The 26,125-nt window shown below is 46.2% G+C and overlaps 1 protein-coding gene across 1 annotated transcript in view; it reads right to left on the reverse strand.

Annotated features, from left to right (window-relative positions):
• The window catches only part of LOC147083081 (ecto-ADP-ribosyltransferase 5-like), a 107,760-nt gene extending 82,672 nt beyond the window's left edge, over positions 1-25,088 (reverse strand). The window contains exons 1-2 of the mRNA XM_085980281.1: positions 24,918-25,088; positions 15,411-15,426 (exon numbers count right to left, since the gene is read on the reverse strand). Coding sequence (XP_085836407.1) covers positions 15,411-15,426; positions 24,918-25,088 — 187 coding nt within the window. The remainder of the gene's footprint in view (positions 1-15,410; positions 15,427-24,917) is intronic.
• Between the last annotated feature and the right edge of the window lie 1,037 nt (positions 25,089-26,125).

Consider the following 26,125-nt stretch of genomic DNA (forward strand, 5'->3'; position numbering starts at 1 on the left):
TTCCATCATATACTCCCAGGTCACGTAACGCAATTGTAGATAAAGAGTAATGCTTCCTCCACATTGTCCGATCGAACAGTCCCAGGGCACGTACAGCACTGGTTAGATATAGATTAAATTTCCCTCTTCACTTTTCCATCAGACACTCCCAGGGCACGTGCAGCAATGGTGAAACGCAGAGTAAAACTGCCTCTGCTCTATCCCATCGATCTCTCTCAGTATAGATACAGCATGAGTTAGATAGAGAGGAAAGCTCCTTGTACACTGTCCTATCTAACACTCCCTAAGCAGATAAAGCACTGGTTACATACAAAGTAAAGCTTCCTCGACACTATCCCATCAAACACTCCCAGGGCAGGTGCAGCACGGGTTAGATACAGGGTAAAGCTCCCTCTGCACTGTCCCATCAAACACACCCAGGGCTGGTACAGCACGGGTTAGATACAGAGTAAAGCTCCCTCCAAACTGCCCCGTCAAACACTCCCAGGGCAGCTAAAGCACGGATTGATAAAGAGTAAATCGCCCTGTACACTGCCCCATCAAAGACTCCAAGCACAGGGACATCCACATTGATTCTGGACCGCAACAAGACTCATAGCTTCAGGTCAAGCATTGGCAAGAGAATCTCCTGCTGATTCCCACATACATCCCGCACTCAGCTGATGAGTCAGTGCTCCTCCATGTTGAACACCACTTGGAAGAAGCACTGAAAGTAGCATGAGTACCGAAATTACTCTGGGTAGGGGAATTCAATGTCCACCACCAAGAGTGGCTCTGTAACTCCACTTCTGACCGAGCTGGCCGAATGCTGAAGGATATGGCTGGCAGTCCGTGCCTACGGCAGGTGTTGAGAGAAACAGCACGAGGCAGGAATGTACTTGTCCTCGTTCTCACCAATCTACCTGTCGCAGAGGCATCTGTCCATGACAGTATTGATAGCAGTGACCATCGCACAGTCATTGTGGAGACGAAGGCCCGTCTTCTCAAGGAGGACACCTCAATCATGTTGTGTGTTAATACCAGCGTGCTAATATGGATAGATTCAGAAAAGATCTAGCATCTCAAAACTGGGCATCCATGCGGCGCTATGGACCTTCAACAGCAGCAGAATTGTATTCCAGCACAATCTGTAACCTCATGGCCGTGCATATCTCTCACTCTAACATTAGCACCAAGCCAGGGGACAAACCCTGGTTCAGTCAGGAGTGTAGACGAGCATGCCAGGAGCAGCACCAGGCGTATATATAAATGAGGAGCTAGTCTGGGAAAGCTGCAACACAGGAATATATGCACGCTAAAAAGCGGAAGCAGCATGCTATAGACAGGGCGAAGTGATCCCACAATCAACGGATCAGATCAAAGCTCTGCTGTACTGCCATATCCAGTCGTGAATGGTGGTGGACCATTGAACAACAAACGGGTGGAGGAGGCTCGATGAATATCCCCATCCTCAATGATGGTGGAGCCTAATACATTAGTACAAAAGTCAAGACTGAAGCATTTTCAACTTTCTTCACCCAGAAGTGCCGAGTCGATGATGGATATCGGCCTCCTCGTGAGGTCCCCACCATCATAGAAGCTAGTCTTCAGCCAATTCGATTCACTCCACGTGATGTCAATAAACGGCTGAGCATACTGGATACAGCAAATGCTATGGGTCCTGACAACATCCCGGCAGTCGTGCTGAACACTTGTACTCAAGAACTAGCCGCGACTCTAGCCAAGCTGCTCCAGTACAGCTACAACATTGGCATCTATCCGACAATCTTGAAAACTGCACAGATATGACCTGGCCACTGAAAGCAGGACAAATCCAACCCGACCAATAACCGCCCCAACAGTCTACTGTCAATCATCTGCAAAGTGATGCAATGTGTTATCAACAGTGAGATCAGGCCGCACTGGAAAAACACCACCTCCAAGTCTCCCTCCAAGTTGCACACCACCACAGCTTGGAAATATATCGGTCGATACTTCATCATCGCTGGGTCAAAATCCAGGAAATCCCTACCAACCAGCACTGTGGGACTACCTTAATGACAATGAGTGCAGCGGTACAATATGACGGCCCACAACCACCTTCGCTGGGGCTATTAGGGATGACCAATAAATGCTGGCCTTGCCTCCCACAGTATTGCCCATCCGACGGGGCAGTGCTCCCTCAGTCCCACCCCGCCGGCAGTGCGGTACAGCCTCAGTCCTATCAATCCAAAAGAGCAGCCCACCCTCAGTACTGACCCTCCAAAAGTGCTGCACTCCCTCTGTACTGTCCACTGAGACAGTTCAGCGGTCCATCAGTACTGTCCCTCCCATATTACAATGCTCACTCAGTACAGCCACTCCGGCAATGCAGCACTCCCTCAGCACTGCCCCTCAGACATTGAGGCGCTCCCTCATTTATGTCCCTCCAACAGGGCAGCGCACCCGCAGGAGCACCCCTCCGATGGCGCAGCGTTACATCAGTACTGCCTCTCCAACAGTGCGGCACTCACTCAGTACTGCTCCTCCGAGAGTGCAGTGCTCCCTCAGTATGGACACTCCGATAGTGAAGCACGTCCTCAGTACTGCCCCACTGAGATTGCCGCGTTCTCTCAGTCCTGCCTCTCTGACAGTGCAGCTCTTGTTCAGTACTGCCAATCTGACAGTGCAGAGCTCTGTCAGTACTGCCCCTCCGATACTCTAGCATTCCCTCAGCACTGCCGCACTGACATTGAAGCATTCCCACAGTATGGAAACTCCGAGAGTGCAGCGCGCCCTCAATACAGACACTCTGACAGTAAGGTATTCCCTCACTACAGCCCCTCCGACAGTGCAGCACTTCCTCGGTGCTGCGAAAGCGACAGTGCAGCTCTCGCTCAATAAAACCCCACTGAAAGTGCTGCAATCTCTCAGTCCTGCCCCTCTGACAGTGCAGCACGTCCTCAGTACTGGCAATCCGACAGTGCAGCGCTCCCTCAGTACTGCCCCTCCAGCAGTGCGGAGTTCCTGCAGCACCGCCCCTCCGAGATACCCTCTTTAATAGGAGCCCATGATGGAGAGACTACCTCATTAACAGGAGTCCCTGACAGAGAGACTCCCTCTTTAAAACGGGTCCCTGATGGAGAGACTCCCAATTTAAAATGGTTTCCTGATGGGGAGATTCCCTCTTTAAAAGGGGTCCCCGACGGAGAGACTCGCAGTTTTAAAGGGGTCCCTGACGGAGAGATTGCGTCTTTAACTGTTGTCCCTGACAGAGAAAATCCCTCTTTAATAGGGGTCCCTGACTGAAGGATACCCACTGGAAAAGCGGTCCTGATGGGGTGATTAGCTCTTTAAATGGTTTCCCTGACAGAGAGAATCCCTCTTTAATAGGGCTCCAAGCTAGAGAGAGTCGCATTAAAAGGTGTCCCTGATGGAGAGAGTCATTCTTTAACAGGGGTCTCTGACGGCTAGGCCCCCGCTTTAAAATCGGTCGCTTACGCAGAGACTCGCTCTTTAAACATCAGCTTTGGTGAAGCTAAGAAGCAGCAAAGGGCCGAAACATTGGTGGGAGTTGTGTATAGGCCACCAAACAGTAGTGGTAATGTAGGGCACAGTATCAATCAAGAAATTAGAAGTGCATGTGACAAGGGCAATACGGTAATCATTAAGGACTTTCATCTATATGTTGACTGGGCAAATCAAATTACCACTAATGATGTGGAGGGCGAATTTTTGGAATGCATGTGAGATGGTATTCTGGCTCAGTATGTGGAGGAACCAACCAGGGAACAGGCTATTCTAGATCTGGTACTGTGTAATGAGGAAGGGCTAAACAATAATCTTGTAGTACGGGGGCATTTAGTGACAAGTGATCATAATATGATTGAATTTTACATTAAGTTTGAGAGTGATGTAGTGCAATCTGAAACTAATGCCTTCAATCTAAACGAAGGAAACTACACGGGTATAAGGAACAAGTTGGCCATGGTAGATTGGGAGAATACACTATAAGGTGTGAAGGTGGACATGAAATGGCTAACATTCAAGGAAATAATGCATAATTTGCAACAAACATACATTCCTCTGGGACATAGAAACCCAAAAGGAAAAGTGATCCAACCATAGCTAACAAAATAAATTAAAACTAGTATTAAATAAAAAGAGGAATCTTATAAAGTTGCCAGAAAAAACGGTCAGCCTGAGGATTGGGATCTTTATAGAAGTCAACAAAGGGGGACTAATAAATTGATAAAGAATGGATAAATGGAATATGAGCATAATCTAGCGAAACATGTAAAAACGGATTGTAAAATCTTCTATAGGTATGTGAAAAGGAAAAGACTGGCGAATGTAAAAGCAGTTTCTTTATAGTCAGAGACGGGAGATTTTATAATTGGGAATGCGGAAATGGTGGGAGAAAATAAATAAATACTTTGTTTCTGTCCTCACGGAGGAAGACACAAAAACCATCCAAGAAATAAGAGAAAACGAAGCGTTTGACGAGAATGAGGAACTAAATGAAATTATTAATAAAAAAAGTACTAGCAATATTAATGGCAATAAAAGTCAATAAATCCCAAGGACTGGATGACCTACATCCTAGGATTTTGAAAGAGGTGGCATTTGGAACAGTGGACGCGTAAGTTGTCATCTTCCAAAATTCTATAGATTCTTGAACGGCTGCTTGCAGATTGGAGGATAGCAAATGTAACCCCGTATTTTAAGAAAAAGCGAGAAATAAAACGGGGTACTACAGACCTGTTAGGCTCACATCAGTAGTTGGGAAAATGCATGAAATAACTGGGCACTTATAAACTAATAGTAAGATTGGGCAGAGTCAACATGGATTTATGAAAAGGAAACAGTTTGACAAATCTACTGGAGTTCTTTGAGGCTGTAACTAGTGGAGTAGACAAAGGGGAACAGGTTGATGTGGTGTATCTGGGTTTTCAGAAGGCCTTCGATAAGGCTCCACACAAGAGGTTGGTGAACAAAGTTAGGGCACATGGAATTGGGGGTAATATATTAGCTTGGACTGAGAATTGGCTAAGACAGAAAACAAAGAGTAGGGATAACCGGGTCTTTTTCAGGATGGCAAACTGTGACTGGTGGGGTACCGCAAGTATCGGTGCTTGGGCCCCAACTATTCAAAATCTATATCAAGGATTTGGATGGGGCCTCAATGTAACATTTCCAGATTTGCTGATGATAAAAAGCTAGGTGGCAGTGGCAGTTGCGAAGAGGATGTTAAGAGGCTCCAAGGGGATATCGACAGGCTCAGCAAGTGGGCGAGAACATGGCAGATGGAATATAATGTGGATAAATGTGAAGTTATCCACTTTGGTAGAAAAACAGAAAGGCAGAGTACTTCCTAAATGGTGAAAGATTGGGGAATGCAGATGCTTAAAGTGACCTGGGTGTCCTTGTACATGAGTCACTGAAAGTGAGTGTGCAGGTGCAGCAAGACATTAGGAAGGCAAATGGTTTGCTGGTCTTCATTAAAAGAGGATTTGAGTACATGTGTAAAAAAGTCTTTCTCCAATTATATAGGGCCACGGTAAGACCAGAACCTGGAGTGCTGTGTACAATTTTTTTCTCCTTAGCTTAGAGGGAGTGCAACGAAGGTTCACGAGGTTGAATCCTGAGATGCTGGGACTGTCGTATGAGAATAGATGGAGTAAACTAGGCCTATATTCTCTTGAATTCAGAAGAACGAGAGGGGATCTCATTGAAGCGTGCACAATTATTACAGAGCTTGATAAGATGGATGCTGGGAGAATGGGGAGTCTACAACTAGGGGCCACAGCCTCAAGATAAAGGGTATGCCATTCAGGACTGAGATAATAAGAAATTTCTTCATAGAGAGTGGTGAATCTTTGGAATTCTCTAACTCAGAGGGCTGTGGAGGTTCATTCATTGGCTATATTCAAAACAGAAGTCGATAATCTTCTGAAAAGTCAGGGCACCAGGGGATATGACTATATGGCCGCTGAATTGAGTTGAGGCAGAAGATCAGCCATGGTCTCATTGAATGGCAGAGCAGGCTCGAGGGGACGAAGGGCCGACACATGCTCATATTTCTTAAGCTCTTATGATCTTATGTATCGAACCCGTGCTGTACCTGCTCTGGGACTGTTTGATGTGGTGGTGTAGAGGGAGCTTCGCTCTATATCTTACACTTGCTGTACCTGCCCTTGGAGTGCTTGATCGGACAGTGTAGAGGGTACTTTGCTCTGTATCAAACCAATACTGTACGTGGCCTGGGAGAGTTTGCTGGTACAATGTAGAGCAAGCCTTACACTTTATCTAATCATTGCGTGACAAGCCGTGGGACAGTTAGATGGGACAGTGTGAAAGGAGATTTACTCTTTTGCTAAACCGTGCTGTACCTACCCTGGGATTGTTTGAATGGTCAGCGTACAGGGAGCTTTACTCTGTATCTAACCAGTGCAGTATGTGCACTGGGAGCGATAGATTGGACAGTGCAGTGCGAGCTTTACTCTGTATCTAGCCCATGCTGTAACTTCCCAAGAACAGTTTGATGGGACAGATTATTTTGTATTCGATTATTTATGGGATGTTTTAGTCGTTGGCAAGGCCAGCTTGTATTGCTGATCTCTAAGTGCCCTTGAGAAGGTGGTTGGGAGTCTCCTTCTTGAACCGTTGCAGTCCGTGTGGTTTAGTTACTCCCACAGTGCTGTTAGGGAGTGAGTTCCAGGATTTTGATCCAGCGACGATGAAGGATCGGAGATATACTTCTAAATCAGGATGGTTTGTGTCTTGAAGGGGAACTTGGAGGTGGTGGTGTTCCCATGTGCCTGCTGCCCTTGTCCTTCTAGGTGGAAGAGGTCGCGGGTTTGGGAGGTGCTGCTGAAGATGCCTTGGCGAGTTGCTGCAGTGCATCTTGTAGATGGTGTACACTGTAGCCACGGTACGCCGGTGGTGGAGGGAGTGAATGTTTAACGTTGTGAATGGGTTGCCAATAAAGTGGGCTGCTTTGTTGCGTATGGTGTCGAGATTCTTGAGTGTTGTTGGAGCTGCACTCATCAAGGCAAGTGGAGAGTATTCCAACACACACCTTAATTGTGCCTTGTACATGGTGGAAAGGCTTTGGGGAGTCAGGATGTGAGAAACACACCGCAGAATAACTAGGCTCGGACCCGCTCTTGTTGCTTTTTTATTTATGTGACTGAGCAAGATAAGTTTCTGGTTAATAGTGACACCCAGGATGTTGATGGTGGGGGAATCTGCAATGCTAATACCATTGAATTTCAAGAGGCGGTGGTTAGATTCTCATTGTTGATGATAAACATTGCCTGGCACTTCTGTGATGCGAATGATACCTGCCGCTTATCGGCCGAAGACTGAATTTCGTTCAGGTCTTGTTGTATGCGGGCATGGTAGCCTTGAGGAGGAGTTCATAGAGTGCATCCGGGATGGTTTCCTAATGGAACCAACCACGTAGCAGGCTATTTTGGTTCTGGTACTATGTATTGAGACAGAATTAATAAAATATCTCAAAGTAAAGGATCCCTAGAAAAGAGTGATCATAGCATGGTTGAAATTCAAATTAATTTGGAGGGTGAGAAAGTTGCATCTAAAACCAGTGTCCTGATCCTAAGCAAAGGCAATGACAGTAGCATGAGGGCAGAACTGGCTAAAGTGGAATGGAGCAAGAAATTAAAGGTAAGACAGTTGAAATGCAGTGGCGGACATTTAAGGAGATATTTCATAACTTTCAGCAAGTAATCAAAAAGGCAAATGAAATGTTGGCCTTTATTTCAAAGGGGTTGGAGTATAAAAGCAGGTATGTCCTGCTACAACTGTACAGGGTATTGGTGAGACCACACCTGGAGTACTGCGTACAGTTTTCGTCTCCTTATTTAAGGAAGGATATACTTGCATTGGAAGAAGTTCAGAAATGATTAACCAGGTTAATTCCAGAGGAAAGGGGATTGACTTATGAGGCAAAGTTGAGCAGGCTGTGACTATACTCACTGGAATTTAGAAGAATGCGATGTGATCTTATTGAAATATTTAAGATACTGAGGGGAGACGACACGGTAGGTGCAGAGAGTGTGTTTCCCCTTGTGGGGAAATCTAGAACACGGGTCAAAGTATTAGAATAAAGGGTCGCCATTTTAGAATTGAAATGAGGAGGAAAGTCTGCTCTCAGAGGGTCGTAAAACTGGAATTCTCAGCTCCAGAGAGCTATGGAGGCTGAGTCATTAAATACATTTAGCGTGGAGTTAGAAAGATTTTTGCAATATCCGGGGGTGAAGTGTTATGGGGAGCAGGCGGCGAAATGGCTATGAGCCGAAGATCGGCTCGAGGGGCCAAGTGATCTATTACTGTTTCTATTGCTTATGTTATTATGTTCATTATCTGAGGAGTTGTGAAAGACACTGAACACAGTGCAGTCATCAGCGAACATCCCCAATTCTGACCTTCTGTTGGAGGGAAGATCATTGATGAAGCAGATGAATATGGTTGGGCCTAGGACACTGCCATGAGGAGCTCCTGCAGCGATGTTCCAGGGCTGTGATGATTGACGTTCAGTCACCAGAATCATCTTCCTTTGTGCTATGTATGACTCCAGCCAGTGGAGGATCTTTTCCCAGATTCCCATTGATTTTACTAGGGCACCTTCATGCCACACTCGATCAAATGCTGCCTTGCTCTGTAGAGGAAGAATCACTCTGTATCTAACTCGTGCTGTACCTGTCCAGGGAATGTTTGATAGGACGATGCAGAGGAAGATTTACTCTGTAGCTAACCGATGCTGAACCTGCCAGGGAGAGTTTGATTGGACATTGTAGAGGGAGAGTTACTCTGTATGTAACCGGTGCTGTATATGCCCTGGATGTGATGGATGGGACAATATGGAGGAATCTTAACTCTTTATCGAACAAGAGCTTTACATGCCCTGAGAGCGTTGGATGGGACATCATAAAGGGAGGTTTAATCTGTATCTATCCCGAGCTGGAGATGTTTGATGGAACAGTGTAGATGAAGCTTCACTTTTTATCGAACCCGTGTTGTACCAGCCCTGGGGGTTTGTGATGAGACAGTGTATGGGTGTTTAACTCTGCAGCTACCCCGTGCTGTACCTGCCCTGCTAGTTTTTGATGCGACAGTGTAGAGGGAGCTTTACTCTTTATCCGACCCGTGCTGTACCTGCCCTGGCAGTGTTTGCTGGGACAGTGTAGAGGGAGATTTACATGGTTTCTAAAACGCACTGTTCCTGCCCTGGGAATGTGTGATGGGACAATGTAGAGGAAACTTGACTCTGTATCTCACCAATGCCTTAACTACTTTGGGGTTGCTTGATGGGACTGTGCAGAGGGGGAATTATTCTGTATCGGAACTGTGCTGCACCTGCCCTGGGAGTATTTGATCGCACAATGTGGAGGAAGCTTTGCTCATTATATAACCATTGCTTTACGTGCTCTGAGCGTGATTGATGGGACAGACTAGAGGGAGCTTTATTCTGTATCTAAGCGGTTCTTTACATATCGTGCGAGTGTTTGATGGGACAATGGAGAGGGAGGTTTACTCTGTATCTATACTGTGCTGTACATGCCTTGGGAGTTATTGATGGGTCAATGTAAAGGGAGCTTAACTCTTTATCTAACCCGAGCTGTGCCTGACCTGGGAGTGTTTGATAGGGCTGTGTAGATGGAGCATTACTCTGTATCTAACCCGTGCTGTACCTGCCCTGGGAGTGTTTGATGCGGCAGTGTAGAGGGAGCTTTACTCTGCATGTAACCCATGCTGTACCTGCTCCGGGAGTGTTTGATGGTACAGTGTAAAGTGAGGTTTACTCTGTTACAAACCAGTGCTGTACCTGCTTTGGGAGCTTTGTTGGGACAGTGTAGAGTTACATTGACTCTGTATGTAACCCATATTATACCTGCACTGGGAATGTTTGATGGGAAACTGTAGAGGGAGATTTATTCCCTATCTAACTCATGCTGTACATATCGTGGCATTGTTTGGTGGGACAGTGCAGAAGAGGCTTTACTTTGTGTGTCACCAGAGCAGCATGTGCCCTGGATGTGTTTGATGATACAGTGTAGAGGGAGCTTTATTCTGTATTTCTGATATGTCCCATAAAACTCACAGTAACATTCTCTGATATACCGCACACCCCTCACTGTAACACATTGATATACACCACACCCCTCACTGTAGCAGTATGATATACCACACACGCCTCACTGTAACACTCTGATATACCCCCCAAATTAACACGATGATATAGCCCAGAATTCTCACTGTAACACTCAGATACATGCCACACCCCAGAAGCACTCTTATATATCCCACACCACTCACTGCAACACACCTAACACTGTATCACACTGATATCCGCCACACACTCACTGTAAACATCTGACATACTGCACATCACTCACTGTAAACCTCTGATATACACCACACCTCTCACTCTAACTCTCTTATTTACCACACACCCCTCACTGTAACAATCTGATATACCCCACACCCCTCACTTAAACACTCTGATATATCCCACACATCACACTGTAACACTTTGATATACACACACCCCCCACTATAACACTCTGATATACATAGAAACATAGAAAAATAGGAGCAAGAGCAGGCCATTCGGTCGTTCGAGCCTGCTCCGCCATTCAATATGATCATGCCTGATCCTTTATCTACATTTCATATTCCTGCTCTCTCCCCATACACCCCACACCACTCACTTTAACAAGCTGATATATGCCACACACTGGGCTGTTACGCCCCACAACACTCACTGTAATACTGATGTACTTCGCACCACTCACTGTAACACACTCTGATATACTGCACCCCCTCACTGTAACACTCTGATATACTCCACAACCTTCACTGTAATACTCTGAAACACACCACACAGCAACACACTGAAATACCCCACACACCTGATTGTAAAATTATGATATACTCCACAACCTTCAATGTAACACTGATTTACACCACACCACTAACTGTAACATTCTGATATACCCCACACCCCTCACTTAAAGAATCTTATGTACCGCACACCGCTCACTATAACATTCTGATATACCGACAGCCCTCACTGTAACATTCTCTGATATATCCCACACCCCTCATGTTAAACTCTGATATACTCCTCCCCTCTCACTGTAACACATTTTGATACACCCCATTCCCCTCACTGTAATACATTGATATAAGCCAAACCCCTCGCTGTAACAGTTTGATGTACCCCACACTCCTCACAGTAATAGATCGATACACACCACAGCCCTCACTGTAACACTCAGATACACCCCATAGCCCTCACTGTAAAACTCTGATATACCCGACACACCTCACTGTAACACTCTGATATACTCCACACCCCTCACTGTAACACTCTGATAAACCCCATAGCCCTCACTCTAACAGATTGTTATAAGCCATACCCCTCACTGTAACACACTGTGATACAAGCACACCCCTCGCAGTAACACTCTGCTAGACCCCACACCCCTCACTTTAACAGTCTGATATACCCTACACCCCTCGCTGTAACACGCTGATATACCCCACACCCTTCACTGTAATACTCTGCTAGACCCCACACCCCTCACTTTAACAGTCTGCTATACCCTACACCCCTCACTGTAACACGCTGATATATCCCACACCCCTCACAGTAACACTCTGCTAGACCCCACACCCCTCACTTTAACAGTCTGATATACCCTACACCCCTCGCTGTAACACGCTGATATACCCCACACCCTTCACTGTAATACTCTGCTAGACCCCACACCCCTCACTTTATCAGTCTGATATACCCTACACCCATCACTTTAACACTCTGATATACCGCACAACCCTCACTGTAACACTCTGATATACCGCACAACATTCAAGTTAACTCTCTGATACATGCCACACTCTATGCTGTTACACCCCGCACCGCTCACTGTAATAGTGATATACCTCGCACCACTCACTGTTGCCACTGCCACTTTAAAACCATGGGCTTCAAATTAGGTAATAAGTGGTACTTTATTAAGCACCTTTTCAAAATATAGGGAAATTGGTAAAGTGTGAGTAGGAGCAATCGTAAAACCATAGAATTGGTGAGCCAAGCTGTGTTAACAATTTGTTTGGCGGAACATGACTTCCCGCTTTGACCACAGATCTCGCCTGGTTTCAATCAGTGAATTTCAAAATCAGTGATTTTTTTCCCATTTTACTTTTTATATGTATTTGTTCTCAGTCAATCATAGGCGCTGTCAAGGCTGATATTACTTGCCAATTCCCAGTTACCCATGATATAATGGTGGGCCTTCATCTTGAGCCGCTGCAGTCTGTTTTGTGAATGTTCTCCCACAATACTATTACAGAAGGAATTTCAGGCTTTTGACCCAGTGAGGATGAAGGAACAGCGATATATTTGAAGGGTATATTAGTATAGTGGTTATGTTGATAGAATTGTAAATTAGATGCCTGGACGAATGATCTTGAGTTCAAACCCCACCAGCTGGGGAATTTATATTCAATTAATTAATCAAATCTGGAATAAAAACTAGTGTCTGTAATATGACCATGAAACTACTGGATTGTCGGTAAACACACATCTGGTTCACTAATGTCCTTCAGGGAAAGCCAGCTGCTGTCGTTACCCATTCTGGACGAAATGTGACTTCAAACCCACAGCCATGTGGTTGGCTATTAACGACCCTCTGAAATGCCCTAGCCATCCACTCAGTTGTATGAGGCGGCTCACCAACACATTCACCAGGCCATTAGGGATGGACAATAAATGCTGGTCTTGCCTGCGACGTCGATTTTCCAAGAATGAATCAAACAATGATATCGTAATGATCATAATGATTGATAAAAGTTATAGTTTTGCACCCAGAGCCGCCATTTTTGTGCGGGACGCAAGCGCCGCCATGTTTTTTGCGGCACCAGTTCCGCCATCTTTGTTAGGGGTGCCATAGCCACCATATTTGTGCGGGATGCCGGAACCACCATTGTTGTGCGGGATGCCGGACCTGCCATTTTTGTTAGGAGCGCCGGTGTAGCTATCTTTGTGAGGAGCAACGGAGCCACCATAATTGTTCGGGACCCCAGCGGGTGCTTCTTTGTGCGGGATGCCAGGGCCGCCATCTTTGTTATGTGAATTTCCCCGTGGCGGACGGCCCAGCCCATGGAGAGCGGCTCACCACAATATCAAGCACAGGGAGTCTCAGGCTGCAAAGTCTCCACTTCACCTCATCCTTTAATGAATTTTACAATCAGAATAAAGGGATATTTTCCCACATTCTTCAACTGCTCTCTGAACTTAGTCTGGGTGACGGCATAAATCCCAGTGTTTGTGCAGCAACTCAGCATCTGCAGCATCAATCCTATTTCCCTTACAAAATGCGGCATATTTATAGACAGAGACCCCAGATCCCACATCCGGCTCCATATATAATACACCATAAACACTGCCCATAACAGGATGAAATTGCCAGAGATAACAAGCAGTAAAATGATGGATTTCCTGCGGCTCTCCATCTCTGGGTCTCTGGGATTCTCCCCATTGCTGGGACCCCGGAGTCTCCTGCGGGCTCTGCTGGACACTAAAATGTGTCTGACGGTGAAAGCATTGAGCAGCAGAATCACAACAAATGGGACCCCCGGTGTGAGAATATAATGAAGGAGCTCGATTGCTCCCCAGACCCGTGAAAACAAAACATCTATTGTTACATCACAAAACCAGGGGAGGTTCTTAAGCGTATACCGTTCTGTGAACATAAAATACCAGAAAATGTTCTTTGAACCGCTCAGCACAGTGACTGTTCCCAGAACCACGGCCGCCGTTTTCTCGGTGCAATATTTAGTTTTCAGCTTCTGGTGACAAATGGCCACAAATCGATCAAAAGTGAAAGTGACGGTGAACCAGACAGAACAGTCTGTGGCTGCATAAATCAGGACGGCGTGGATATTACACACGGGGATGGACTCCACGAAACGAAAGTGTTCCCTATAAACAATCGGAATCTGCCTCACTATCAGGTCCAGGATAACGACCAGTAGATCCGCCGCTGCCATGGCCACCAGGTAGCGAGTGACACATTTGGAGAGACCGCACTTTCCCCGAGACAGGATCACAATCGTCATTAAATTCACTGTGAGGAAGGGAAAGAAACAGGGAAAATATACATCAGGCTCGGAGCAAGAGCAGCAGTTCGATCAAATTCACGGTAAATCTGCAACTCATTAGCGACATTCACTGATATAATCTAATTGTATTACCCGTGGAGCTGTATACAGGGTGTGTTGTAAGAATAATCGGGAATACATTGTAGAATTAATAACTGAAACGGGGATAAAAACAACATGAAATTAACAGATGTTTGATCAATGAGAGATTAAATGGTAGATCTACCTTTATCCCAGCAGACAAAAAGACCACCCGAGGTATCAGGGACACAAAGGACCAGAATTTCTCAGTGTCCCGGGATCAGTCAGCATTTGGAGCGGTGCAATACGCTTCTGTGCCTCTTATGTTAGGAAGGGAGGAATCCCGCTTGTATTCCTGCACCTGCTTAGACTATCCATTATATCTAGAACTGAAAATGATTGCAACCGCAAAATACTGAAACTGCAATCTTGATGTGCAATAATTACAGGCAATTGTACTTAAAATATACGGCTGTAATATGCAAGTGCTAAGACAATAATTACAAGTGCACTGCAGTTATAAAGATAACTGGGAAGTAAGAAGTGTTTGAAGAGTGAGCTTTCTATAGTTTTGTTGAAATACTCAAATTGTGACTCATTAAAAGGAAGATTTTCCAAATAACATTGCAAAGAATGGAATCTGAATTAAAATACATAATTATCATTGACCAGGTAATATCCCACTAAATGCATTTATTCGCGTCATAATCAAGCGACGTTTCCCACAGGCAATGACCCACCGAACGCTTTTGTCAAGTATCTGAACACAAATGGAGGAGAATTATCCTTGTACTTTTTCATCTGTTTTTGTCCAACTTGTGCAGATAGTATTAGTCGAGAAAATATGAAAGGATTTTCTTATCCTCAGTACTTCAGTTACAATCAGCTGGGATTGTTTATCCTGCAGCACAGCAGGAGGCAATAGAGAATCATTCTGGGTCTCACTGAGAGATCCACTGAACTGTGACAGACCGGCATGCGCTCCAATTGTATATTCAAAACAAAGATTGGAAATAAACGCGTTGAAATATGTCTCACTGAATGTTTTTTGTGAATGTAAATGTAAACCTATTCTAACCATCAGAAGCAGTGCACTAATGCAGACTGGAGATGGTGGGAAATGAGACACAGACTGGAACAGAATGATTTGCGGATATTTCAGACATTTCAGGATGTGTTTCCTCTGACTCTGTGTCAGTAACCATACAGACCATTCACTGAAAACAGAATCAAATTACCGTGGATGTTGGAAATCTGAAATAAGTACAGAAAATGTATTAAATACTCAGCAGGTCAGGCAGCATCAGTGGAGAGAGAGAGCGTTAACGTTTCAGATCGAAGTTCTTTCGAAATTAGTTGAAAATCTCCTCAACCAGAAAACATTGTTCTGACCTGGTACAAATGTTCAGTGTAGATAGCAGAACGAAATTCGTTAAGCAAAGCATCTCGTCCAATATATTTTCTTGTGTTGAATATAGAACAATTGGACCTTGGTAACACTGTATCACCTTCAGATAAACAGCCTGCAGCCGTACGGTTGGAATAGAGAATCACAAGGAGAGAAATACAGTCAAACATTTTTTATAGAATTAATAGCTGGATATAAAGACTTACCAGGGACATCAAAAATAGCGAGGGGGTGTGGGGGAGTAAATGACATGAACAGTGATACAGTTAAAAATTATTTACTGAATGAATACCAGAGACACCAACAGTAGCGACGGGATGTGGTGGGAGTAAATGACAAGGACATGTAGGGAAATGGTGTTAGGGAAATTATTGGGATTGAGGGCCGATAAATCCCCAGGGCCTGATAATCTACATCCTTGGGTAGTTAAGTAAGTGGCCCTAGAAATAGTAGATGCATTGCTGGTCATCTTCCAAAATTCGATAGACTCTGGAACAGTACCCATGGGTTGGCGGGTAGCTAATGTTACCCCACTGTTCAAAAAGGGTGGTAGAGAGAAAACGGGGAATTGCAGACCGGTAAGCCTGACATCGGTAATGGAGAAAATGCTAGAGTCCATTATAAAGGATGTAATAGCAGAGCACTTGGAAAAAAGTGACCGGATCGCACAAAGTCAACATTGCTTTACAAAAGTTAAATCATGCTTGACTAATCTACTGGAATTTTTTGAGGATGTAACTGGTAAAATAGATAAGGGAGAACCAGTGGATGTGGTGTATTTGGATTTTCAAAAGGCTTTTGATAAGGTCCCGCATAAGAGATTAGCGTGTAAAATTAAGGCACATGGGATTAGTGGCAAGGTATTGACTTGGATAGAGAACTGGTTGGCAGACAGAAAGCAAAGAGTTGGAATAAACGGCTCTTTTTCCGAGTGGCAGCCAGTGACTACTGGGATAACGCAGGGATCGGTCCTTGGACCCCAGCTACTCACAATATATATTAATGACATGGACGAGGTAACTACATGTAATATCTCCCAGTTTGCATTGACACAATGCTGGGAGGGCGTGTGTGCTGTGAGGAGGATGCCGAGAAACTCCAGTATGATTTGGACAGGTTGGGTGATTGGGTAGAAACTTGGCAGATGCAATATAACGTGGATAAATGCGAGGTTAACCACTTTGGTGTCAAAAACAGGAAGGCATTTTATTATCTAAATGGCAATAGATTGGGAGAAGGGGAAGTGCAACGAGACCTCGGCGTCCTTGTGCACCAGTCGCAGAAAGTCTGCATGCAAGTGCAGCAGGTGGTTAAGAAGGCAAATATTATGTTGGCCTTCGCAGCGAGAGTGTTTGAGTACAGGAACAAGGATGTCTTGCTGCAGTTGTACAGGGCCTTGTTGAGGCCACATCTTAAGTATTGTGTGCAGTTTTCGTCGCCTTATCTGAGGAAGGATGCTTTTGCCATGGAAGCAGTGCAGCGAAGATTCACCAGGCTGATACCTGGGATGGCAGGAATGACATATGAGGAGAATCTGGGTCGATTGGGCTTGTACTCACTGGAGTTTAGAAGAATGAGAGGGAATCTCATCGAAACTTATAAAATTCTAACAGGACTAGACAGCCTAGATGCTGGAAGGATGTTTCCGATGGTCGGGTAGTCCAGAACCATGGGCCACAGTCTAAGGATAAGGGGTAAGCCATTTAGGACAGGGATGAGGAGGAATTTCTTCACCCAGAGAGTGGTGAACCTGTGGAATGCTCTGCCAAAGAAGGCAGTCGAGGCCAATAAAATAAATATATTCAAGAAGGAATTGTATATATTTCTTAAGGCTAAAGGGATCAAGGGATATGGAGAGAAGGCAGGAACAGGTTACTGAATTTGGATGATCAGCCATGATCTCATTGAATGGCGGGGCAGGCTCGAGGGGCCGAATGGCCAACTCCTGCTCCTATCTGCTATGTTTCTATGTTTCTATGTTTCTACAGTTAAACATGATTTATAGAATTAATAGCTGGATAGAGATAATTATCAGGTACACCAGCAGCAGCGAGGATGTGCCTGTCGTTTTAAACAACAACTCTTGCATTAACAAAGATGCAACAGCTTGAAACACAGAATACAATTAATAATTGAGTAGGCCACAGTAAACAGCAAGAATACTATTACAGCGTAACATGGTATATAGAGTTAATCACTGGAAATAGATAATTGCAAGGAACACTAAAAGCAGAAAGAAAGGATAGTAAATATTTTGTATATCCTCCCCTCCCCTTTCTGCATTCCGAAGGAACCGCTCCCTCCACAACACCCTGGTCCACTCCTCAATCACCCCCAACTTCCCCTCCCCTCCCCACTGCACCTCACGTGCAAGTGCAGGAGATACAACACCTGCACTGTTACCTCCTCCCTTCCCACTATCCAGGGCCCCAAACACTACTTGCAGGTGAAACAGCAATTTACTTGTTATTCTTACAAGTTAGTCTACTGTGTTCGCTGCTCACGATTCGGTCTCCTCTACTTTGGGGAGAACAAACGCAGATTGGGTGATTGCCCAGCGGAACACTTCTGGTCAGTCTGTAAGTGTGACCCCGAGCTTCCGGTCTCCTGTCACTTTAATTGTCTGCTCCCCTACCACTCTGATCTCTCTGTCCTCGGCTTCTTAGAGTATTCCAATAAAGCTCAATTTAAGCTCGAGGAACAGCACTTTATCTTTCTATTAGGCACTTTACAGCATTCTGGACTCAACATTGAGTTCCGAAATTTCAGACCATATCCTCCGCCCCTATTTTTTTTCAGGCGGCAGCGGTTGATGTTTCTCCCATCCTCATTTGCAACATTTACCCACTCCTGCATTCCAGCCTATCACAGACAGACCCTTTTGTACTTTAATCCACCCGTCCCCAATTTCCCTGACCCTGCAACTGCTTAAAATCTGTTACATCTCTAACTTTTTCAGTTCTGACAAACGGTCACAGACCTGAAACATTAACTCTTTCTCTCTCCACGGATGCTGCCTGACCAGCTGAGTGTTTTCAACATTTTCTGTTGTTAGTCCAATGTATTCTTGTTAAGTGCCACTGATCAAGATTACTTTCCATATAGATCCTCGAACCCACGCCATCCCTCCTCTGAGAGGCTGGTGGTCTTTGTGCAGCAGGCAACGCGCTGATTGTGTGAGGTCACACAGTGAAGGGAGCTCCTTATTTAGAGCAGAGGGAAATTCCCGAGTGACATCATTAGGCCTCACTGTAACTGGTTTTAATCACACTCGTTGAACAAACATTCTCATTGACACATTTTCACTACAACACTTCACTACAACACAATCTAGCTCACATTATTGTTCACAGCTTTAAATTAAAAATGAGCTTATGCTCCATATTTTACCCTTCCTCAGTACAGGAATTTCATTCCCAGGGCCACCTAGATGACACTGTTCCCGCCTCAGCGCAGGAATTTAATTCGCAGGGCCGCAAAGATTACACTGTTCCCGCCTCAGTCCAATAATTTAATTCCTTGGGCCGCCTAGATTACACCGCTCCCGCCGCACTCCAGAAATGTAATGCCCTGGGTCGCCTAGATTATACTGCACCCACTTCAGTCCTGACAATTAATTCCCTGGGCCGCTAAGATTACACAGTTCCCGCCTCATACCAGGAACATCATTTCCATGGCCACCTAGATAATACTATTGTTCCCCTCAGTCGAGGAACTTCATTCCCATGGCCGCCTTCATAACACTGCTTCCACCTCAGTCCAGGAATTTCATTCCCAGAGCCGACTAGATTAAATTTATCCCGCCTCACTCCAGAAAGTTCATTCCGAGGGCCACCTAGAGTACCCTGCTCCTGGCTCAGTCCTGGAATTTCATTCCCAGGGCTGCCATAGAGTCATAAAGTTATACAGCTCTGAAAGAAGCCCTTCAGCCCATCGTGTCCACGCCGGCCATCAAGCCCTATCGATTCTAATCCCATTTTCCAGCACTTGGTCCATAGCCTTGTAAGCTATGGAGTTTCATGTGCTCATCTAAATGCTTCTTGAATATTGTGAGGGTTCCTGCCTCTCCCAAACTTTCAAGCAGTGAGTTCAAGATTTCAACCATCCTCTGGTGAAAACGTTTTTCCTGAAATCCCACCTAAACCTCCTGCCCCTTCCCTTGAACCTATCCCCCCTGGTTATTGAACCCACTGCTAAAGGGAAAAGTTCCTTTCTATCTAACTTATCTATGGCCCTCATAATTGTGTAAACCTCAATCTGTTGCCCGCTCAGCCTTCTGTGCTCTAAGGAAAGCAACCCCAGCCTGTCCAGTCACTCTTGATAGCTGAAGTCCTCCAGCCCAGGTAACGTCCTGCTGAATCTCCTCTGCGCCTTCTCCAATGCAATCACATCCCTCCTATAGTGTGCCGACAAGAACTGCACGCAATATTCCAGCTGTGTCCTAACTAGCATTTTGTACAGCTCCATCTTAAATTCCCTGCACTTATATTTTATGCCTCGGCTAATGAAGGCAAGTATTCCATATGCCTTTTTAAACACCTTGGCCTAGAAATTGAGTGGGCTTTGCGCCCATTTTGCGGCGCTAGAGGTCATTGCGCTGGACTTACAGCCGGTTCAGAAATTCCCTGGGGCCCTACCATCGGCGGTAGACCGGTTGCGCTGCGCCGGCACTGATGACGTCATCGGTGTGCGCAGCGTCCCGGTTGCCGTGGTGACGGGCCCCAGCGCCGAAATTGAGTTGTGGCCACCTCGCCCGTGGCAGCCGCAACTAAGACTCTGGCAACCGAGTCTTACAGGAGTTTGCGCCGGCGCATTAAGGTCGCGCGGCGGCCGGCCGCTTTCCCGCCGGCCGCCTGCCCGCACCTCCCTCCCCGGACTCCTCCACCCCCCCCCCCGCGGAACAGATGCTTCTGGGCTGCGAGCCCGGCACTTCCCCGAGGTGCCGGGCTCATTTTTGTGAAGATTTTACCTGCCAGCGGGCGGGTGCAGGCAGCTCCTCCTTAACTGAAGGAGGAGGCCTGCACTTCCCGAGCCTGCCGCACCGCATTGGGCGCCGCAGCGTCGGAATAGCGCCGCAATGCGGCAGGTAGCGCCCATTTTCAGGCGCAAACACCCTTCAGTAGCGCCGGCAGCCGTTTGGGCGCGGCGCTACTGAATTTTTCGCGCACGCAGGGGGACTTTGCGCCGGCGCTAACTTTCCAGCGCTAAAGCCCTGGCGCGGCGCCAGCTGAATTTCTAGGCCCTTATCTACCTGTCCTGCTGCCTTCAGGGATCTATGTGCATGCACACCAAGGTCCCTCTAATCCTCGGTCCTTCCTAGGGCCCTACCATTCATTGTGTATTCCCTTGCCTTGTTAGTCTTCCCAAAATGCATCACCTCACACTTTTCCTGCTTAATTTTCATTTCCCAATGTTCTGCCCATCTAACCAACCTGTCTATATCGTTCTGTAGCCTGAGGTTTCCCTCCTCACTATTTAAGACACCATCAATTTTCGTGTCATCTGCGAACTTGCTGATCTTACCTGCTACATTCATATCTAAATCATTAATGCACGCTACAAACAGAAAAGGACCCAGCACCGAACCCTGCAGTACACCACTGGACACAGGCATCCAGTCACAAAAACTACATTCGACCATAATCCTCTGCCTCTTGCCACAAAGCCAATTTTGGATCCAATGTGCCAATTGCCCTGGATCCCATGGGCAATTACCTTCTTGACCAGTCTCTCATGCGGAACTTTTTCAAAAGCCTTACTGAAGTGAATCAACTGCAATACCCTCATCCACACACCTAGTCACCCCCTCGAAAAATTCAATCAAATTGGTCAGACATGATATCCCCCTGACAAAGCCATGCTGATTATTCCTGATTAATCCTTGGCTGTCCAAGTGGAGACTAATACTGTCCCTCAGAATTTTTTCCATTAATAGCCCTAACGCTGATATTAGGCTCACTGGCCTGTATTTCCCTGGTTCATCCCTATTACCCTTCTTGAACAATGGTGCTACATTAGCTGTCCTCCAGTCCTCTGGCACCTCCCAATTTGCCAGAGAGGTTCTGAAAATATGTGTCAGAGCCCCTGCAATCTCCTACCTTGCATTAAACAGCAGCCTGGGATACGCCTAGTCTGGGCCTTGGGATTCATCCATTTTTAAGCCCGCTAAAACCGCTAGTACCTCCTCCAACTGAATAATAATTTGTCCATGTATATCACAATCCCCCTGCTTTGTTGATATGCCTACATGCTCCTTCTCCATAGTGAACACAGATGCAAAATATTCATTTAAAACCTCACCTACATCTTCTAGGTCTACACATAGATTGCAACTTTGGTCCTTAATCGGCACTAATATTTCCCTGGTTATCCTCTTGCCCTTAATATACTGATAAAACACCTTGTGAGTTTCCTTTATTTTGCCCGCCAGTGTTTTTTCTTGCCCCCTCTTCGCTCTCCTAATTTCTATTTTAAGTAGCCCCCTGCACTTTCTATAATACTTTGGTCCTTCCAAAGTTTTTATTCATTTGTATCTGCCAAAAGCCTCCCTTTTTTTCCTCATCCATTCTTGTATATTCCTGGACATTCAGTGTTCCCTGGGTTTGTTGGACCCACCCTTTACATTTATGGCAACATGTTGGCATTGTACTCTCTCTATTTCCTTTCTGAAAGACTCCCACTGCTCTTATGTGGATTTTTCTACAAGTAGCTGATCCCAGTCCACTTTGGCCAGATCGTGCCTTATCATGCTAAAATCGGCCCTCCCACAATTTAGAACCGTTATTTCCAGTCCATCTTTGTCCTGTTCCATGACTGTCTTAAATCTCACGGAATTATTGTTACTGTCACCAAAATGCTCTCCTCTGATACTTCTACCACTTGCCTGGCTACATTCCCTAGAATTAGGTCCAGTACCGCTTCATCTCTTGTAGGACTTTCTGCATGCTGGCTCAAAGGGCTCTCCTGGATGCACTTTAAGAATTCTGCACCCTCTAAGACATTCACAATCTGACGACCCCAGTTAATATTAGGGAAGTTCAAATCCCCTACTATTATTACCCTAATGGCACAGAAATTTGGGTCTCCATGGGTGAGTACACATGGGGTACTCACCCGTAAGCCCAATGGAAGTGCCGGTTTCCTGCATGCACTGCGCAAGCGCGGGAAACCGGCACTTCCGTTCCACTGAATGCAGGGGTTCAGTGGTCGAATGCGTGCGCGGGCGAGGCTGCACGTGCACATCAAATTTCGTTTTTTTTTACAGGTTTTCCCGGGAGGGTAAGTCTCCAGAAGTTAGACATATAAAAAGCAGGCGTAAGGTCTGCTTTGCACAAGGTGAGCAGTGAAATAATTAAAATTAAAACATTTTTTCCACAGTTTTATTATTTCTAAATACTTTAAAGAAAGGTAAGTTTATTTTTAGCCCCGTTAGAAAATAAAATTATTTTTTTCAAAACTGTAAATTATTGTTTAAAATAGTTAATCATCTAATTTTTAGTTTATTTAAAAAATGTGATTCTTTTTTAAAATTTATTTGAAGATTTAGTGATGTTATGTTGCCCGTAGTATTTCTAAGTTTTGACAGGTCTTCCTGTCAGGCTTATGAATGGAGCATTCACGGCTGTGATTGGCTCCCCATGGCCCACGTGATCCCTGAGGATGCATCGAACTAACTGCGCCCCTGGGATACGCAAGCACTGCGCGCCCGCAGTTGGAGCAGGCCCCGGATCGGAATTCCACGCGGGCCCACAGCACAATGGCTGGCACGCAAGATAATTGCAGGTCGGGGGCTTGCACCCGCGGGAAGCCCCCGACCCGAATTTCTGGGCCATTATTTCCACACTTCTCTGAGATTTGCCTCCATATCTGGTGCTCTATCTCCCCATGACTGTTTGGGGGCGGGTAGTACACTCCCAGCAAAGTGCTTGCCCCCTTTTCGTTTTTCAGTTGCACCCATATGGCCTCATTAGAGGAACCTGCGAAGAAATAATCCCTCCTTATAGCAGTAATTGACTCCTTGATTAATACATCGACAACCCCTCCTTTTTCAACCCTCCCCCCCTCTGTATCGCCTGAAGTTTCTATACCCCGGAATATTGAGCTGCCATTCCTGCCCCTCATTCAACCATGTCTCTGTAATAACAACAATACTCCCTCTTCTCTTATTAGGCAGTCCCTCGGAACCGAGGATGACTTGCTTTCACCCTAAAAATGAGTTCTCATGTGACTGGTGAGAGCAATGCGGCACCTACAGTCTCTGCCACAGGTGGGGCAGACGGTGGTTGAAGGGGCGGGTGGCTGGGGTGCTTGAGTTGACGTGCACTCCTTCTGCTGTTTGTGCTTGACTTCCACCTGCTCCCGGCGAAGAGACACGAGGTGTTCCGTGCCTTCCCGGATGCTTCTCCTCCTCTTTGAGTGGTCTTGGGCCAGGAATTCCCAGACGTCAGGGGGATCATGCACTTTTCCAAGGAGGCTTTGTGGGAGTCCTTGAAGCGTTTGCTCTGCCCACCTGGGGCTCTCCTGCCGGGCCGGAGCTCTGAGTACAGCACTTATTTTGGGAGTCCCGTATCGGGCATGCGGACGACGTGCCCGACCATCAGTGCTGAACGAGCGTGTTCAAAGCTATGATGACACCCTGAGCGAGAACACTGATGTTGGTGCAACTATCCTGCCAATGTTTTAGCAGGATCTTGTGGAGTCAGCTTTGTTGGTACCTCTCCAGTGCTTTAAGTTGTCTTCTCTACATGGTCCATGTCTCTGAAGCGTACATGAGGATGGGAATCACTGCTGCTCTGTAGACCATGAGCTTAGTGCTGGGTTTGAGGTCCTGGTCTTCAAACACACTCATCCACAGTCGACCGAAGGCTGCACTGGCACAATGAAGGCGGTGCTGGAGTTCGTCATCGAAGTCTGCCCTTGTTGACAGTAGGCTCCCGAGGTATGAAAAGGAATCCACGTTGTCCAAGTCATGATCGTGCATTTTGATAAACGGGGGGCAGTGTGGTCTGGCGGGGGCAGGTTGGTCGAGGACCTTTGTCTTCCGGATGTTTAGTGTAAGGTCCATGATCCTGAATGCTTCGGTGAAGGTGTTGACGCTGGTTTGGATTTTGGCCTCCAAATGTGCGCAGATGTCTGCATACTGTAATTCGATGACAGAGGCTGGGACAACCTTGGATCTGGACTGGAGGCAACGAATATTGAACAGTTTCCCATTATTTCGCTACATTAGCTCCACTCAAGCGGGGAGCTTAGTGAGGCTGAGATAGAGCATTGCTGCCAGGAAGATCGAGAAGAGCGTTGGTGCGATGACACAGCCTTGCTGGACGCAGGTCCGTACTTGAATTGGTTTTGTGGTGAATATGTTGGTCAGCACCGTGGCTTCCTTGTCATCATGAAGCAGGTGGAGGATGATGACAAAGTTTTGAGGACAGCCGAATTTGAGGTGGACATTCCATAATCCCTCACGGTTGGCAGTTTTGACGGCATTTGTGATATCAAAGAAGGCCATGTACAGTGGTTGGTGCTGTTCCCTGCATTTCTCTTGTATTTGACGCGTGGTGAAGATCATGTCCATTAATCCCCTTAATGGGCTGAATCTGCATTGCGAATCTGGGAGGAGCTCTTCAACCACTGGGAGAAGGTGATTCAGCAGGATACTTGCAAATGAATTTCCCTGTGGCAGACAACAGGGAGACTCCTCTGTAATTACTGTAAGTGAACTTTTCACCCTTCTTGAAGATGGTCATGATTATTGCTTTTCTGAGATCTCATGGAATGCTCTCCTCCTTCCAAATAAGAGAAATGATTTCATGTATTAGCAACAATAGTGCTTCTCCGCCATGCTTTAGCGCCTCAGTGGGGTTTCATCAGTTCCTGAGACCTTGTTGTTCTTCAGTTGTCAGGTGGCCTTTACAACCTCATGCCGGGCTGGGGCTGTGCTGAGGTGTTGGCAGGTAGCATGCTGCGGGATGGAGTTGAGGACACTCGCATTGACAACAGGGTCTCGGTTAAGGAGATCTTCGATGTGCTCCTTTGAGCGGGCAATGACTGCCTCACTGTATCCTTGATGATTACCTCTCCATTCTTGGCCCGCAGTGGGGTAGAGCCTTGAGAATTTGGGTCGTTGTTGGGCTTGACTGCGTTAATAATCTACACATGTCATGGTTGCCGGCTAACTGCTGGATCTCCTGCGCTTTCTCCACCCACCATCTGTTCTTTAGGTCGCGAGTTTTTTGTTGGACCTCGGCCTTCAGGCGTCTGTAGAGCTGATTTCTTGCTCTCGAGTTGTGTTGCTGTTTCCAGATCAAGAATGCCTTGCGCTTGTGGCTTATTAGCTGGTGGATCTCCTGGTCACTCTCGTCGAACCAGTCTCGACTGGTTCTGGGCTAGCACGAGTCATAGAGTCATGAGGCCTTCGTTTATTCCACAAGGGGTGTCTCCAAAACGTCCAACTAGCTCATTTTTTATCGCAAAGACTACACCATGGAGGTGGTGTTCTTGTTCAGGTTTGCCTTTGCAGCAGAACGTGTAACCACCACCTTGCTC

The sequence above is a fragment of the Somniosus microcephalus genome, unplaced genomic scaffold, assembly GCF_052327205.1.
Source record: "Somniosus microcephalus isolate GS21.2 unplaced genomic scaffold, FLI_Smic_1.0 scaffold96, whole genome shotgun sequence".
Classification (NCBI taxonomy): domain Eukaryota; kingdom Metazoa; phylum Chordata; class Chondrichthyes; order Squaliformes; family Somniosidae; genus Somniosus; species Somniosus microcephalus.